This window comes from Talpa occidentalis, unplaced genomic scaffold (genome assembly GCF_014898055.3).
Source record: "Talpa occidentalis isolate TD23 unplaced genomic scaffold, MPIMG_talOcc4v2.1 talOcc4.12, whole genome shotgun sequence".
Taxonomy (NCBI): domain Eukaryota; kingdom Metazoa; phylum Chordata; class Mammalia; order Eulipotyphla; family Talpidae; genus Talpa; species Talpa occidentalis.
Window position 1 is genome coordinate 64,243,810 of NW_023601212.1, and position 17,449 is coordinate 64,261,258.

Below are 17,449 nucleotides of genomic sequence, written 5' to 3' on the forward strand. Positions count from 1 at the left end.
TACATACTCAATTTCAGTTTTTTTAAGATTACCACAGATATTATTTAGTAAGAATGATAGATGGGAAAATGAATGATAGAGTTGGGAAAACAGCATCTTATTTCACAGAGACTATTATAATCACCATAAAGCTTTCAGATACTAAAAAGAATAAGCTTCAACTCAGATTGGTCAAACTGTACATATGAAAGGCTGTCTCAAAATATTTATGTACAACATACATTTCCTGCTTATGTACATGCTTTTGTTTTAAATTCAATTTCACTTTAATACTTGGTTTGTTACCTACTAAATTTCAGTATTTTAAAAATACCTATATATATAATATATTTATAGATACATGATCTTTTCCTTCTTATTGGTTTTTATGACTTAAAGGTTTTTACTTCTGAAACACTAGCTTGAGTTTTACATATAGCACAGAGCTATAGCAAAATCTTATCATTAAAAGTGCTGATTGTAATCTATTAAAACTTTGTTAGCTTTAGTGCAGGAAAGTATTTTTCTATTGCTAAAAACAAATCAGAGACATCTTTGCTTGACTAATATCCCCTCCATTAATTTAGTAACACTGAATTAAAAATCAGGTCCAGAATTTGCTCCAAACATCACATTTATATTAGCGATTGAAACTTATTTCCCCACAATATTAGCTAATATGCTATTTTTTACATAGCACTTAGTGGAACAGATACTTATAAAATGGAACTGTTCAGTTCTATCAATACACAAATTAATTTCAAGTAATGAAATCAGAGCTTTCAAAATAATAATTGCCCAACTTATTCATTCATTCTTAGTGTAATGTATAACAAAGTGAGTCAAAGTATTATAGTCATCAGTATGAGAATCCAGATACATTCTAGTTTCTAAATAAAGATTTATAGTCTCTACTATAGTGTGGACTATAGTACCCACAGTGCAGGTAAATAGGGCCTATTATCCATCTTGACAAAATTAAGTTGACAAATTATTCTATGCTAAATCTTTCACTAATTTTTCCAACATATTTATTGATAATAAGATTTCTGACTATAAAAGATCTGGGTCATTAAATACTGCAAAAGACAACAGTACAAATTTTCATTATCTTATTAGAGCTTTATAACATTAGAACAGAAATAAGGGACTGTGGAGTACTTTTGCTATCTTACATATCAGAAAGTTAATTATGTGTAAAGGGAATAACTAAGTAAACATGGAAAATTTTCAAATAATTACAGAAGGGGATGATTGAGACAATGTGCTAGTATGGCCAATAATATTATAATTTTAAAATCTACCATTATTAACCTCTGTAGGAATACTTTCAGAGGAAAAAAAAATTAAAATAAAAAAAAGAGAAGCCTCCAGGAATCAAAGGCATAGATAGCCTCTCATCATATAGGAAATTTCAATAGAAATGTCAATTCAGGCTCTAAATTCACTAGATAAGTACTATAAAGTAGTTTATTGTCTATGAAAACAATGAATATTGCCCCTTTTCAAGTGTATTACAAATAAAGTAGTGGGTTATTTTCTATTCATCCTGCTGACAAAGGCTGCTGCCAATCTGTCTCTCTAAACATGTGATGATAAATATACCATATGCACCAGGAAGCTGCAAGCACATCCATTTCTTTTTGAGGGGGAAGGAAGCATCTTATTATATGGTAGCAGTGTTAAAAAATCAACTCTACTAGCTGCTCAAGGACACTTGACATTAATAACCTGAAGCAAGAGGGTCCTTTGAAGAGCCCTCATGAGAAGACTGATCAGAAGTAGAAGGCTGCTGTTGGGAACACGCAGCCAGCTCTTGCTGCCTCTGCTGCTCAGCCTTCTTAAGCCTCAGTTGTTGCAGGCGTTTACGGAGCAAAGCTATCTCAGGCCCCCTTAAAAATTCTGATACAGATAGGAAAAGAAAGTAATGAGATAGAAAATAGTAAGAATTTGATTATACATTAATGAGAGGATACAAACATAACATGTTTCATAAGGAAGTACTCATAAAAAAGAAATCACAGTTGTTAAATTATGAGATAAACTATACACACACCCCCAAATGCTTCTCTTTAACTACGATGAATTAGATACATGTAATTCTCTAAGAACAGTTAAGCAATTAAACAGAATGAAAATAAAGTCCTCCGTAAGCAAAATAGTTAAAAACGAACATTCCTGTCACCACTAGATTTATCTTTTTAATTACAAAATGATACTATGCATTAAAAATATTAGTTATCTCATCTAATCAATACATTAAAAATTACCAATTTCAATCAAATATTTAAAATTCAATTAAAATGATGAAAAAGTCATGCATTGGAAACAATTACTGTAATTAATTAGTGGAGACTTCTTTAAGAAGAAAGTTATATATTTATCAACTAAATGTTTTTTCTGTTATAAATGTCATTTTTTTAAAGCTCAAAAATATATAATCTTTACCATTTTCTTAAATTTTATCTGAAGCAATGACTATATATAAAAAGAAATATAATATGAAATTCTACAAAGCTATTTATTGAGTGGTTACTTTGTATAAGTCATTGTTTTAGGCTCTGGAGATATATAAAATATTGAACAAAAAATAGTCCTTATTTGTGTGGAGTTTAGGTTCTTAGGGAATCTAAACAGATATCAGTGAACACACACATACATATACATATATGTACTATGTACTATGTATTTGTATATGTCAAGTAGGGATAACAGCTATGAAGTAAATACATGAGGGCAAGGTTACTGAGGAAGGGTTATTGTTTCATGTATAGTCATCAGGGAAGTCTTCACTTATAAGATGATTTTTTAACAAAGACCTCAAGGACACAAGGGAAAAACCACATGGGTATCTGGACAAAGAATGTTTTAGGAGAAGGGAAGGACAGGTGCAAATGCTCAGAGGAGGAAATGTATTTGGCCATAGGATGTATTTTACAGGTAACGTCACAAGAATTTGTTGACATTCTGGATGTAGGATGATCCCAAAGTTTGTGGCATAGATAGCAGGAAAAATAGTTACCATTTATTATAATGGTGAAGAATGGAGGAGAAGCAAGTAGAATTCAGGTGAAGTAAAGCACTATCAGATGTCCAAGTGGAGAACCTGAGTAAGGAGTGTATGTAACAGTATAGGTTTCACCAGTATTTGGATGTCACCAATGATGTTACTTTAAGTCACCTAAAAACAGTGATGATAGAGAAGAGAGGTCTAACAACGAACTCTGGGAAGGATCTCCAAGAAGACTGAGTAGGGGAAGACTCTGAAGAGGTTGAAGAACTAAGTAAGCAGAGTTCTGTAGCTGAGTGAAGTGTGCCACAAAAGATGGAGTCACTGTATCAAAGACTGCTGATACAATGAAGAAGATACTGACTGAGAACTAAGCCCTGGATTCTGTACCTTAGATCACTGAACTTGGCAAGAACTGTTTTAATGAAATCAGAGGCCAAAAATTAGACTAGAAAGGGTTTAAGAGACAGGTGAGGTAATAAAATTGAGACACAAAGCATATAAACTCTTTCCAGGTCTTGCTACTAATAAGGAATAGAGCAATTGAACAATTATTGGTGGGGGAATAAAGAGTCAAAGGAGGTTCGTTTTCATTTGGAGATAACCTATATTTGTATACTGAAGGACAATGTTAATTTGGAGGAAGAAGAAAGATGATGGACAAATTCAGGAATGAGGTCCTTAACTAGACAAAGGAGAGGAGTTGCAGTGATAAAAGGGGGAACTGGTTTTAGGCATGCACATAAACTTTGTCTACTATAACCAAAGATGAGGCAGTGTATGTGGGGAGAGATGTGGCAAATGCTGATTTGATTATGGCAGCACAGGAAACTTCTCCAAGTGACACTGACAGCAAATTACACAAACTACTAAACAGCCTCCTATATATAAAGGTACAAACTTGGGTTATTGTTTTAGGAATCAATTATGCCAGAGATACTAACTTCTTGTTACCATATCCTCTATTTATAAAGAATTTTATTCAATAGCCAAGTGGCAGTTAATATTTAACAAAGCAGTATCATTAAAGTTTCTCATTGCTAGTACTTCCTAGAAAATTCTCCAGTACCAAATGGGATAGTATCCATTGACAAATTGTGATGCTCAATGGCATAGTGCATTCTTTTGAGGGGGGTGTGCATACATACACATCTTATTGTCAGGATAACAGATGTGCTTTTGGCAATATATATTATACAATCATAAAGTTTATTATTTTATACTCCAAAAGAGATTATTTATATGTTAAATTTTGCTAAGATAGAAAAATCACCCAAAAAAAAAATCCATTCACTTTTACTGTTTCAAACCCTCCAACACTGCCAAATGTTTTATGGGGATATAGGAGTCTCCATGCTAGACCCACTGAGTGATTCAGAAAATAAGAAAAAGGCTATAAATACAAGGAATGATGATCTGTAACTAGGAAAGTCAATTATTTTGTTATTATAATGTCATGAACCTTTATTCTATGCTTTCAGTGATTTTTGAAGAGTTTATCTACTTACTTTTAAGACTTATTGTATGATGGCTTTTTCCCCTTAAGATAAAAAAAAAATATGAAGCTAGGAAAATAAGTTACTATATAACAACAAAAAGAAATATATTGGATAAAAAATTCTAACCGGCATTTCAGCCTAAACAAAGATAGACACACATTACATTTTTTAAAAACGTAAACATAACTTTCTAAAAAAACAGTATATACAAACATACACAATTTATAATGTGAATAAATACTTGGAGAATTTATAATGTGAATAAATCCTAGTTTTTGTTAACATAAGTCAAAAACGAAAGTGAACACAATGAACACCAAAGGGTTGAATTTTGAAAACAACCAAAAAAACCGTCAGCAACATGTCAGCAACTACTAATAGGAAATTTGTAATTTTATCTCCTGAAACTACTAATCTTTGTGAAAGACTCCAGGCAAGTTTCCCCAATGACTTAATTTCCACTGTGATATGCAAACAATAAACTACAGTTGACCCAACAGAGGCGCAACTGGTTCTACTCTCATGTCCTGCCTCTCCAATATTAGGTTCTTTTATACCAGACACTGGGTTATTTTTATATCCAATCTATTTTATATATACTCTATTCTGTCTTCCACTCCCAACTTGCTTCCTGTCCAAGTCATCTTTGTGTTATTTTTTCTCCTAGAACTGGTCAATCCTTCACTGACTTTCAAGTTCCTCTGGTTTCTTCTTTATAGTTTTCCCAAGTGACCATTAACTTAATATTTCTACTTGCTCTTGACCTATGTATATTAATAGCTTACACTTAGTTTGATTAGGCTGTGATTCCTGCTTTACAAAAACCATAACTTAGATATTAGGGCTGTGAAAGGTTTGCTATGATAATGTTGTACAAGTGTTCTTATTTCCCTAACAATTTTTCTACAGAGCTCAATTTAGCTATGAAGATTCTGAATAGACCTAAATAAATTTGGGCAGACACAGTAAATTGTAAATAAGCAGGGATTCACACAGAGGCCACATCAAACACTATCTTAACCTAAACTCTCATGGTACAAGTGGTCTATCTCACTAGAGACATTATGGTCCCTCAGGTGATTTGCTTCTCAAAGTAGGCAGCCAAAACTGAATTTCCTATATTCTGGTATCTTCATCCAACCCAAAGAAAACACTTTCTCTATTCATATTCTTTTATTTAGATAAAAATAAGAAAAAAACTAAACTATTGCATGTTTAACACTCTAAGAAATTTTTCACTGTAGGAAAAATTACAAACATACAAAATGAAGACAATTCTAGACTTAGTTTAAGAAATAACTAAAAATGATATCTGAGAGGCATTACTGACAAAAGAAGAAAATATTTTATAGTTACTCTGAAATGCTTTTTATAATAAAATAACAAAGGTTTCATTTTACCCTGTAGAGTTTTAGCTTATAGTCATACCTCTCCATTTTTAAGTAATCTTATAAGTTTTTAAGTAATCTTAAAAGTACATTTTAAAAAGCACAGTCTTTTGTTAAATATTCAGGAAAAGACCATGGATAGTATAAGGATAAGAATATCTGATTAAATTCTGGGTTATGTACATAAAATATGGCTTCAAATGAGCTATTAAAACAAAATTTAAGAATACAAAAGGCAAAGTAAAAAAGACCAAAAAACTCAAAGATTCTAACTAATTTCAAATCCCATTTGATTTAACCACATCATCCAAAGCTAATTCTGTGCCCCTTCTAGATCACATTTTTCTTCAGGCTTCAGGTAATGCATTTTTTATACTCACCTCATTTGTGGCTTCATTTTATTTTTTCCTACTCTTAGTTCTGTGCCCTGATTTCATCAGTTATGAAAATGATTTTTGAAAAGTATTTTTATAAGTTACCTTAAAATATTTTAGGAACAATGTTAATCTTATGTGGTCTGGACAGCCAAGGGCAAACAATGGATCCAAAAAAGATAAAAGATTGGCTATCTGTTCACAGAATCTAACCTGGGTACCATCAAATATTGGGCTTACTTGAAACATTCAGAATGAATAAAATGGGGCTGAAAGGACAGACTAAAATTATAAGTAAGACTTGCAGACTCTAAACTAGTTTAAAGATAACAGATGTACTTTTCAGGAAACAAACAGGACTATATAAAAGAGAACAAAATTTTAGCATGTAGGAAAGGTAGACGAACGTTGAAAAGGCCTCCCAAAAAAGCAGTTACCTATATGCCTTTCAGGGGCAAGAGCTTCTCAAGTATAGAGAACAGTTAAATGCAAAGGCTCCAAATCAGAGAGAGGCAGAAGAGAACTTGGACTGTTCAAGGAAACCAGTGTAGTCAGAGCAATAATGATTATTAGAGATGTTAAAAATGGTATGAAATCAGAGGTAGGCAAGGGCCAAGCAACATGAGTTTCTTAGGTTCACAGTAAAAAGTTTGACTTTTCTCTTTTGTTTTACTTTTAAATGCAATTAAAAGTCTTTGAGGGATTTTAAATGGCAAAGTTATATAGCCTGATTTAACATTTTAAAAAACTCATCTTGGGCCTCCCTGGTGGTGCAAGGGGTTAAGCACCGTACTATGAAGCAATCCACAGCCTCTGCAGCACGAGTTCCATCCCCGACCAGCCAGAGAGAAACCCACATGACGAAGCAAACCTCTCCTGTCTCGCCCATTGCTCCCCTCAGCAGTGTATTTCAGTCAGTCTGCCTGTTCTGTTCCCCATTCTGTCTCTGGTGAATCCTCTCACCTCCCCCCCCTGCATCTCTGGCCTGTACCCTAGCTCTTGCATGCATAAATAAATAAATCTTTAAAAAAAAGTTTAAAAAAAAATACTCATCTTGGCTGCTGCATGGAAAATAAGGGAGCAACATATGCAGGGAAATCAATTAGCAGATAAGAAATGATGGTGAGATAGGAAGAGTTTATATTTTAGATACAGAATCATCAAGATTTGCTGATGGATTGGGGATGAGACATTAAGTAAAGCAAACAATCAAGAGTAACTCTTAAGTTTTTAAAATCACAAATGAGCTGGTGGTTTTACAATTTATGAAGCTATACAATGACCAAGATGGAAGAGATTTTGGGAGGGGAAAGGCAAGAAATTAATTGTGTTACTTTGGGCACAAACTAATGATGTCCAAAGATAACCAAAAAGAAGTGTCAAATAAGCAGTTGGAAATAAGAGTCTTTAACTGAGGGTGGAAGATGAGATTATCAATGTAATTTTGGTTATTAGAAGAGATATTAAAAGCTATGGAAAATAGATGCAGTCATCAAAAGATAAAATGGATGTAGAGAAGACAGCACAGACTAAAAGTTTCTACTAAAATAATCAGAAATTAATGAATAGGAAACATTAACAATATGTTGAAAATCTGAAAATCAGAGTTAATTATGAGAGTCAATTCACAAAAGTGGTGTCTTAGATGCCAAGAAAAGGAAGTGTTTCAAGAAACGAGTGGTAGACAGTGTTAAATGCAAGTGGGTCAGAAAATCTATTGTACTAAGATACTAAAAGAAAAATTTACTTCAAATTTGGCAAAATTTAAGTCACTGATGACTTTAACAAAAAGTTTCAGTGAAAAAGGCATTGAAAGGCAATTTGGAGTTGGTTGACAAATAAATGAAAATGAAAGAAAATGGAGAGAGTATCTGTGGGCAACTTTTTGAATAATTACAAAAGGAGCAAGATACAAGGCTGGAGGGAAATGCAGGATAATTAAGAAAGGACTTTTTAAGACATGAAATAATAATAGAGCATGTCTGAGGATATAAGGAACAATTCAGTAGAAAAGGCAATTATAATGATGCAGGAGCAGGCACAAAGTCCTTGGGAAGCCAGAAGGTGATGGAAATTTCACTGGCTAGCTTTTGATATCAGCAAACACTTCTTCCCCAAATTTGTCTGCTTCTCACAATGTAAGTACAACTGCTGGAGGATTAGGAGATTCAAAAGTAGGAAGTGAATGTTTTTTTTCCAATTGTGAATAAGAGAAGGCAATCAGCTGGTGGGTGAGAGAAAGATAAAGGGGAAAGTTAAAAGTCTAAGAGACATGAAAGTCTGAAAATTTTTTTTTTCTAGCTATTGAGCAATACTGTTGAAAGATCACTGTGACAGTGTTGAAGAACCCACTGAAATCTGCAGTCATGACTCTTCTTAACTATCATTCAGAGACTCAGTTGACTAACAGCTGGTAAATAATTAGATTCAACCAGAGATGGAGTTTTAGCAAGCAAGTTTTCACATTCACAATGTTTCTCTGCTTTGCCCCAGCAAAAGTGACAGACAAAATGCAAGGGTCATGAAGGAAAGGCATAAACATTTACATAGAGAGGTATCCACAACAAAGCAAGAAGACACTTATTCACTTTCTCTTGCTCTTTGCAGGGCAATAATACAAATCATGGCTTTAAGATGATACTCCCCACATGGACAGTTCCCCACATGGACAGTTCCCCACATGCACAATCCCATCTGATTCAGAAGTGCAAAAGAAATTGGAAAATAACCAACACAGAGGACAAAAAAACTTTTAAGTCCTTATTACTAAAATGTTGGTCTCTGGGATCATGAAAGGCCTATTGTCAAAACAATTACAGACATAACCTTTCAATGTTACATTGAGCATCAAGTCATTTTCCTATCATGGCAACTTGGAAAAATTCTTGTTTTCCATAGCTTAATCAACCAAGAATTTTAATTATTAAAATTCTTTCAATAATCTACCACTTAAAACTATTGCTTACTTTGAAAAATTTATAGGCAAAGGTGTCAAGTAATGTTCAAATAATGATCACACAATCACAACATTTTTTTCCTATTTCAATGATTCAAATGACTATAGTATTTAATGCATCAAATATCAAAAGTGATTTAGCCATCTGAAATGCAATAATAAAATGTATTAAATACCTACAACAAAAAAGAAAAATGAAACCCCAAACAAAGTATTTAGAAATGTGTTTAAGAAACATCTGGAATTAGTTGAGTTTCATGGAACATGAACGTGGGAAAGGGAGTCCTCCTGCTGTTTTCCTGGTAGCTTATAATGATCAAAATCTTTAAGAATATTTCCAGGAATGCCATCATTTTCAGTCTTGCTTTTATCAATCTTACCTGCTCTAGAAGCCAAACTTTGAACTGATTTTCTCCCATTCCTCAAACTCTCCAAAATATTTTACTTTTCCCTAAGTTCAAATGTGGTATCAGAGTACAGAAACCTGATTTTATACTTCAGTTTTATCCTATTATCATAGATAAATTGTACACAAGTGCTAACAGTTACATAATTGGCTCTGGCTTCTATTCCCATAGAAACAGAAAATGATTACCAAAAATGGGATACACTGATAAAAAGAGTGCTTAATTTAAAACATCCCATATTCGGCGATCTGGTATCAGGTTCCAGAGAAGCAGGAATAAAGTGACAGCTTGGCAGTTAAGCTGTTGGAAATATTTTTATAGGTTTTAGCTATGGCCTATATCTAGCTAGCTGCATCTCTAGTTGCTAATATTTTGGTTACATGTCAAGTAAACTATTTCCTTAAAAGAACCCTAAAAAAAAATGAATAAACATCTTACTGGTTATTATATTAAATATTATAATGTATAATTTATTATGTAATGTGTAAATGCTATATTACTTGTATATAGTCAAAATGCCAAGCAGACTATCTGCTGAAAATTACTGTCATAAAGACTAGTACATTCCATAGTTGGGGAGAGGGCAAAGTTGAATATGAGCAGTAATAATAGAGAAAAACAGTATTGCAAAATAATTTAAAATCTGATTTTTTTCACTAACATCAAGTACTAAGAAGACAAATATCTATTAAAATAATGTATGAAATCATTCATTTGGTTAAATTGTATTTTGATGACAAATGTATCACAGAGAATATAAAAGATAATTTATGATTTGGAAAAAAAAGTAAAAAATACAAACACAAAAAGAACTAATAATAAGGAAAGCTATATTCTTACTATTACTTTAATATAGGCTTACAACCAAATAAATCTAGAAAGATATTTTGGTCTGTAATGGTCTATAATTTTAAGTCAAGTGATTAAACTATGTCAAAGCACTTGCTGCTGGTACTTACATATTTTTAAAGAACTACCTTACATAATTTGAAGATTCCTATTATTTGTTAAAATTCATGCAAGTTAAGCACACTCCAATTTTATATTTCAGTTCCATGTATTTTGTATATGTCATTTGGATCATTATTCCAGCAAGAAGTTGATGTGAATTTGTCATAAAAGCCCTGAAAGAAGTTTTCATTATCAGAAATCATCAGGTGAACCATGCCTATTTAAAGAGTAGCATCCTCACCAGACTGATGATGTGTATGGTGTCCAGATGCCTCAATGGACTGCCTTTGTTCCCTGTCTGGAGAAGGAAGCATGGAAGTAGAATGAGGACTTTCTGCAGTTGGTATTGAATGATCCTGAGCTGATGGAGAGGATGTAGAAGGTTGCAGAAACTGTTCAGCGGGAGCATCCACTTCCATTGCCATTTCACCCACTTCCAAATCAGTACTTGATGGGACCGTAGGAAGAGTTGAAGCATCTGACTGACTTGTTCCACCTTCAAAAAGTACATGTTATTGTAAATTCAAATACTATATACCTTCCAAAACCAACTACTCTAAAGAGATGTTTAGGAAATACGTAAGTACTGGCCAGTGTACACACACACCAAAACATGTGATTTCAGGATATCAAAAGTACCCATTGGTGGCTTGGTCCATTTGACCAAATAAGCTAATTAATCTATCTACAGCACTTTAGTCTTTACCAAAATAATCTTTCAAATAAAATGTTAAATATGGTAGTCCTTTAGACAATGTCTACGTCCTTAAATTTGAAAATGATGATTCTAATGTAGCAGTTGGACCACAGGATGATGAACTTATATTGATATATTTCTACTGAATAACATATGTCCTTGAAAAACTATCTAATAAAAATATTATTGTCAAGAGTAAAGCTACAAATAGGCGAAAACAAGATTAAGTTCCTGGTTTTCATTTCATTGGCAGTAACGATCTAAACATAAAATTAATATGATGCAGCCAAGATTTAAAACAGCATGTCTCGGGCCTCCCCTGGTGGCACAGCGGTTGAGCGCTGGGCTGCGAAGCTGCCTGCAGCCTCTGCAGCACTGGTTCGATCCCCGGCCTCCAGCGAGGGACCCACATGGCACGACAGACCTCTCCTGCCATGCCCGCTACTTCCCCCAAGCAGTGTATTTCGTCAGTCTGCCTGTTCTGTTCTCCGCTCTGGCTCTGCTGAATTCTCTCACCCTTCCGCACTTGTGACTGTACCCAGTGCTTGTATAAATAAATCAATCTTAAAAATTTTTTTAATTAAAAAAAAATAGCATTTGTCTCCTGTGTATTATGCTAGGTATTAATGTTATCTGTACAGGACTCATTTGGAGCACTCAATAAACATAAAAGGAGCCTCCCTGGTGGTGCCAGTGGTTAAGCACTGCACCATGAAGCAATCTGCAGCTTCTGCAGCACGGGCGAGTTTGATCCTGGCCTGCCAGGGAGCAACCCACATGGCGAGGCAGACCTCTCCTGTCTCGCCAGCCCGTTGCTCCCCTCAGCAGTGTATTTCAGTCAGTCTGCCTGTTCTGTCCCCAACACTGTCCCTGGTGAATCCTCTCACTCCCCGAATCTCTGGCCTGTACCCTAGCTCTTGTATGCATAAATAAATAAATCCTTAAAAAAAAACATAAAAAAAATTCCCTGATTTTGCTTCAAATTTGATTTTATTGAGAGAAAAATGGAATGGATTAAGATCATATCTTTCAAAACGTAACTACCACAGAATATGAAGTATTTTCATTTATACATCATGATTGAAATATTTCTTAGTTCAAATTTAAGTAGAAATTTAATGTCTTAAGCAAATCCACATCTATATTTTTTTTTATAATTCTTTGGACTGTGGATAATTGATACTCAGGCATTAACAAGAATCATTTATGTATGAAATTCAATCAAATTTTTCAATTTATGGTTTTTTTCCTTAAATTTTTTTATTTTTGCATAGAAGTGGGTTGTAGGCCAGAGGTGCGGGGGGTGAGAGGATTCACCAGAGACCGAGTGGGGAGCAGAATAGGTGGATTTGCTGAAATACATTGCCAATGGGAGCAGTGGGTGAGACAGGATAGGTCTCCTGTGCCATATGTGGGTTAGCATCCTGGCCAGGGATCAAACTCAGGCTATAGCCCTGATAGCACTGAGACTTAACCCTTAAGCCACCAGGGAGGTCCTCATTTTAGGTTTTAAAACATATAAAAGTTACTTTTATACTCCTCAATTTTTACAGAGGTAAGTAACTTGCCAAAGACTACAAAGCTGGAAAGGAGTGAACTAAGATATTTAAAAAGGTCAGTTAACATCAGAAACAGTAATTACTAGCCAATGTACATAGTAAATAAAGGGGGAAGGTAGTCAATTATATAAAACAGGTTTATCTACAGACTTTTATATATTTCCATTCTCAGAATACATTACAAAAAGGACTTAAAATCGAGGTCAGACTCTTTTTTTGAGAAAAGTAAAAAAATAAGGACCGTTTAGCGGAACCTGAAGGGAGAAATTATACCCAATAACCTTTGCCCTCTATACATTCATATGATACACTAAGAACCTTGTGACTATTACAGATATAAAAGACAGCATAAATTAGATGATACAAATAAAACTGACCTCAAATAAACAGATTTTGCAGCTTTCTGATGACTTTAATTAATAAGAAAAATTACCTCTAGGTCGAGACCTTCCTCGTCCTCTATTGCTTTGTGCAACTTCACTTGCTTCTTCAAACCATCTTGATAACATGTCAGACATTCTCTGCATCAATGACACATTGGGACTTTGCTCTCCTATGACAATACAGATAGTTAGCAGTGATTTTAGTAATAAATAGGATCTCTCGTTCATGCAAAAACTACATTTGAAGACCTTTACAAAGGAAGCAGTTTAAAAAAAATCAAATTGCCTAAATAAATTATATGAATGGATATAAATCTATTATAGTTTACATCACATTTTGTTAAATGTAATGCATTGTGAGTTCTTTAAAAACATCTGACTTTTCATGGTGCTGGTAAAACTGGGTCGCTACATGCAAAAGAATGAAGCTTGACCACTACCTCACACCATACACAAAAATCAACTCAAAATGGATTAAAGAACTAGACATAAGACCTGAAACCATAAAATACATAGAAGGAAATATAGGCGAAACACTACGTGATATGCACATCAAAGACATCTTTACAGACACATCACTCAAAGCAGTGATAGTGAAGGCAAAGATCAACAGCTGGGACTACATCAAATTAAAGAGCTCCTGCACAGCAAAAGAGACAATAACAAAAACAAAGAGAAATCCCACCGACCGGGAGAACATTTTTGCACACAACACTAATGATAAAGGACTGATCACAAAAATCTGCAAAGAGCTGATGAGACTCAACAACAACAAAGAAAATAATCCTGTCAAAAAATGGGCAGAAGAGCTAAAAAGAAACTTCTCTGAAGAAGAAATGCAAATGGCCAACAGACATATGAAAAAATGTTCAACATCACTTGTAATCAGGGAAATGCAAATCAAAACTACCATGAGATACCATCTTACACCAGTGAGAATGGCACATATTAAAAAAAACTAGCAACAACAAATGTTGGTGAGGCTGTGGAGAAAAAAGAACTCTTCTGCACTGTTGGCGGGAGTGCAAACTGGTCCAACCACTATGGAGAGCTGTGTGGAGATTTCTGGACCTACTAAACATAGAGCTTCCATATGATCCAGCAATTCCACTCCTAGGTATTTACCCAAAGGACACAGAAACATCAATTCCAAAGAGCACCTACACCCCTATGTTTATAGCAGCACTGTTTACAATAGCTAAGCTTTGGAAACAGCCCAAATGCCCAAAAATAGATGACTGGATCAAGAAGATGTGGTACATATACACCATGGAATATTACTCAGCATTCAAAAAGATAAATACATGCAATTTGCAGCAACATGGATGGAGCTGGAAGGGATCATGCTCAGCGAAATAAGCCAGAAAGAAAAAGAAAAATACCGGATGGTCTCACTCATAGCAGGAATCTAGAAAACTTAAACAAGGGACCAGGAAAATGAGTAACTATAAGAAAGTGAAAATCAAAATCAACAAAAAACTATGAACCAGAGACACTCCATGGAGGGTGAGGGGCGGGAAGGGGAGGGATTGGGGTCAAAATAAGGGGGTTGCAATTGTATGGGGAATATAAAAATAAAATTTATTTTAAAAAATTTAAAAAAAATCTGACTTTTCTGTTAAGGACATTTTGAAAATAGATATGGTATCAAATTAAAATTGCAATAGTTCTATTTTATGATTATGTTATTTAAAATGGAAATCAACTATCATTGAATTTTCTGTGAAAACAGAATTTTATACTTTATTTTCTTTATTAATGTAGCTTAATATTTCAGTATGTATTATAAAATAATATCAAGGGTAATATATTGGGGGATACACTTTTGATCTTAAAAAATTCAAGAGTCATTAGAAAAAGATTTTTGTTGCAGAACCATTTATTGAAATATACACAGAATAATTTAATTTTGAAGAATGCCATCTTAAAGCTCCCACAGTAGTTACTTATGCTTGTCGAAGGCATTAGATTATAGGGGGAAAAATTATTTGTTGTTATAAAACTGTCAGGTTGGGAACTAAGAATTTTCATTTCTCCTCCTAAAGAAAAGTAAGAATTGTGGGGCACTGGACACTTACATTTTCAGTGGGAATGTAAAATAGTGCAATGTTTTTGGAGGTAAAGAGGCAATTTGTAGGGTATGTTAGAATAGATAAGCATGGGTATTTGTTGCAGCATAACTATAATAGTGAAAAAGTTAGAAACAATTTAAAATATTAATTTTTTAAATATCGCATTTACAAAAGGCTGACTAAACAAAGTATAGTCACCATCTCGTTCTCGTTCACTCTCAGGCCTTGCTCGGGGTCCAGTATCTGACCAGTCTCCACGAAGTCTCAAACGCTTCACTGGAGGCTGTCGTAACTAAAACATAAAGAGAAAAGTCACTTGTTTAACTCTTAAAACATACTGTAAAAGTCTAACAGATTCTTTTCATCCCCTCACTTTCTTTACTGAATATGCAAGTGAAATGTTCAATCAAAATATGAAAGACATGAAGAAACATTTTGCAGCACTCATAATGATAAATATCTATCAATACTGATAGGTATTTATATATTTAATATCTTCTAACAACCATGAACGCAATTCTGAAGTTTTTATTTTCCAATCAAAATCCCTTTTTTGATCTACTGAACAGAACATAATACATAATAATAAGGTCATTCACTCATTATCTCTACTTCTACTAAACTATAAATTCCAAAGTAAGAGCGCAATTATTTGTTACAATTATACTTGATTTTCTAAAGTTTAGTGTAGAACCTCATGTATAGTGTGGACCCAATAAAAAATATTTAGTGAATTAGATAAGCTTGTTTGAACATCAAGGATTTAGCATAAAATGCCAAAGAAGGTGGTGACACTAACAGAGATTATTAAATTTCTTCTATGTACATCTCTGAATTGTTTGGTTCATTATAATTAACATGACATTTTAATCATTTTAATACATTTTCAGAAATATCTTTCTCGTGTTAGTTAATTCAACATAGAATACTGAAAAAAACGTTCAGAAAAAGGTCAACTGTTCATATGACTTAGCCTCATTTACTAACTATATAAACATATTTTGGCCAAATAGTCTACGACACAAAAACTACTTGGCCCACTTAAAATATTTGTGCTTTTCCAACTCATTCATTATGTTACAGTCACAAAGTTTGACTGTAACTATATGATAGCACACATATCAAGAGGAAGTTACGGGCCTCCCCGGTGGCGCAGCAGTTGAGTGCTGGGTTGCGAAGCTGCCCGCAGCCTCTGCAGCACCGGTTCCATCCCCGGCTGCTCCCCGGCCACGGGAAGAGGGTCCCACATGGCGTGCAGACTTCTCCTGCCGCCTGCTGCTCCCCTCAGCAGTGTACTTCGGTCCTTCTGCCTGCTCTGCTCCCCGCTCTGGCTCTGGTGAGTTCTCTCACCCTCCCGTGCTTCTGACTGTACCCAGTGCTTGTATAAATAAATAAATAAAACTTAAAAAAAAAAAAAAAGAGGAAGTTATGCTGAAACAAAAAAAATGATAGCAGATTTCATAAACTCATAAATAGCTCCAGCACCCATTGTGTCCTTTTCTTTGTCAATTTCCTCATTCACTTAAACACACTGTCACACAAAAATTCCAAAACTTATTTATATAGAAATACTGATTCCCTGCCACCCCAAATTTTATAGCTCTCTAACTCTGCAATTATAAAAATTAGTCATAGTTTTACATCTTACTGGAATTACAAAATTGTTGTTCATTAGCAACGTCAGAAATGTGTTGACTTCCAGCAATTCCACTCCTAGGTATTTACCCAAAGGACACAGAAACATCAATTCCAAAGAGCACCTGCACCCCTATGTTTATAGCAGTACTATTTACAATAGCTAAGCTTTGGAAATAACCCAAATGCCCAATAATAGATGACCAGATCAAGAAGATGTGGTACATATACACAATGGAATATTACTCAGCATTCAAAAAAGATAAACACATGCAATTTGCAGCAACATGGATGGCGCTGGAAGGGATCATGCTCAGCGAAATAAGCCAGAAAGAAAAAGAAAAATACCGGATGGTCTCACTCATAGTAGGAATCTAGAAAATTTAAATAAGAGACCAGGAAAAAGAATAACTATAAGAAAGTAAAAATCAAAATCAACAAACAACTATGAACCAGAGACACTCTATGGGGGGTGGGGGTCGGGGAAAGGAGGGATTGGAGTCAAAATAAGGAGGTTGCAATTGTATGGGGAACATAAA

General features: G+C 34.3%; 1 protein-coding gene across 5 annotated transcripts in view; it reads right to left on the reverse strand.

Annotated features, from left to right (window-relative positions):
• DCAF6 (DDB1 and CUL4 associated factor 6) overlaps positions 1 to 17,449 on the reverse strand; it is a 104,636-nt gene that overhangs the window by 49,379 nt on the left and 37,808 nt on the right. For 4 of the 5 annotated variants that reach the window (XM_054693498.1, XM_054693497.1, XM_054693496.1 and 1 more), the window contains exons 8-10: positions 15,474 to 15,567; positions 13,254 to 13,373; positions 10,806 to 11,060 (exon numbers count right to left, since the gene is read on the reverse strand). In XM_054693498.1, the coding sequence (XP_054549473.1) occupies positions 10,806 to 11,060; positions 13,254 to 13,373; positions 15,474 to 15,567 (469 nt within the window). Of the gene's footprint in view, positions 1 to 1,710; positions 1,882 to 10,805; positions 11,061 to 13,253; positions 13,374 to 15,473; positions 15,568 to 17,449 lie in introns of all 5 variants that reach the window. The other variant, XM_054693499.1, reaches the window with a different exon arrangement.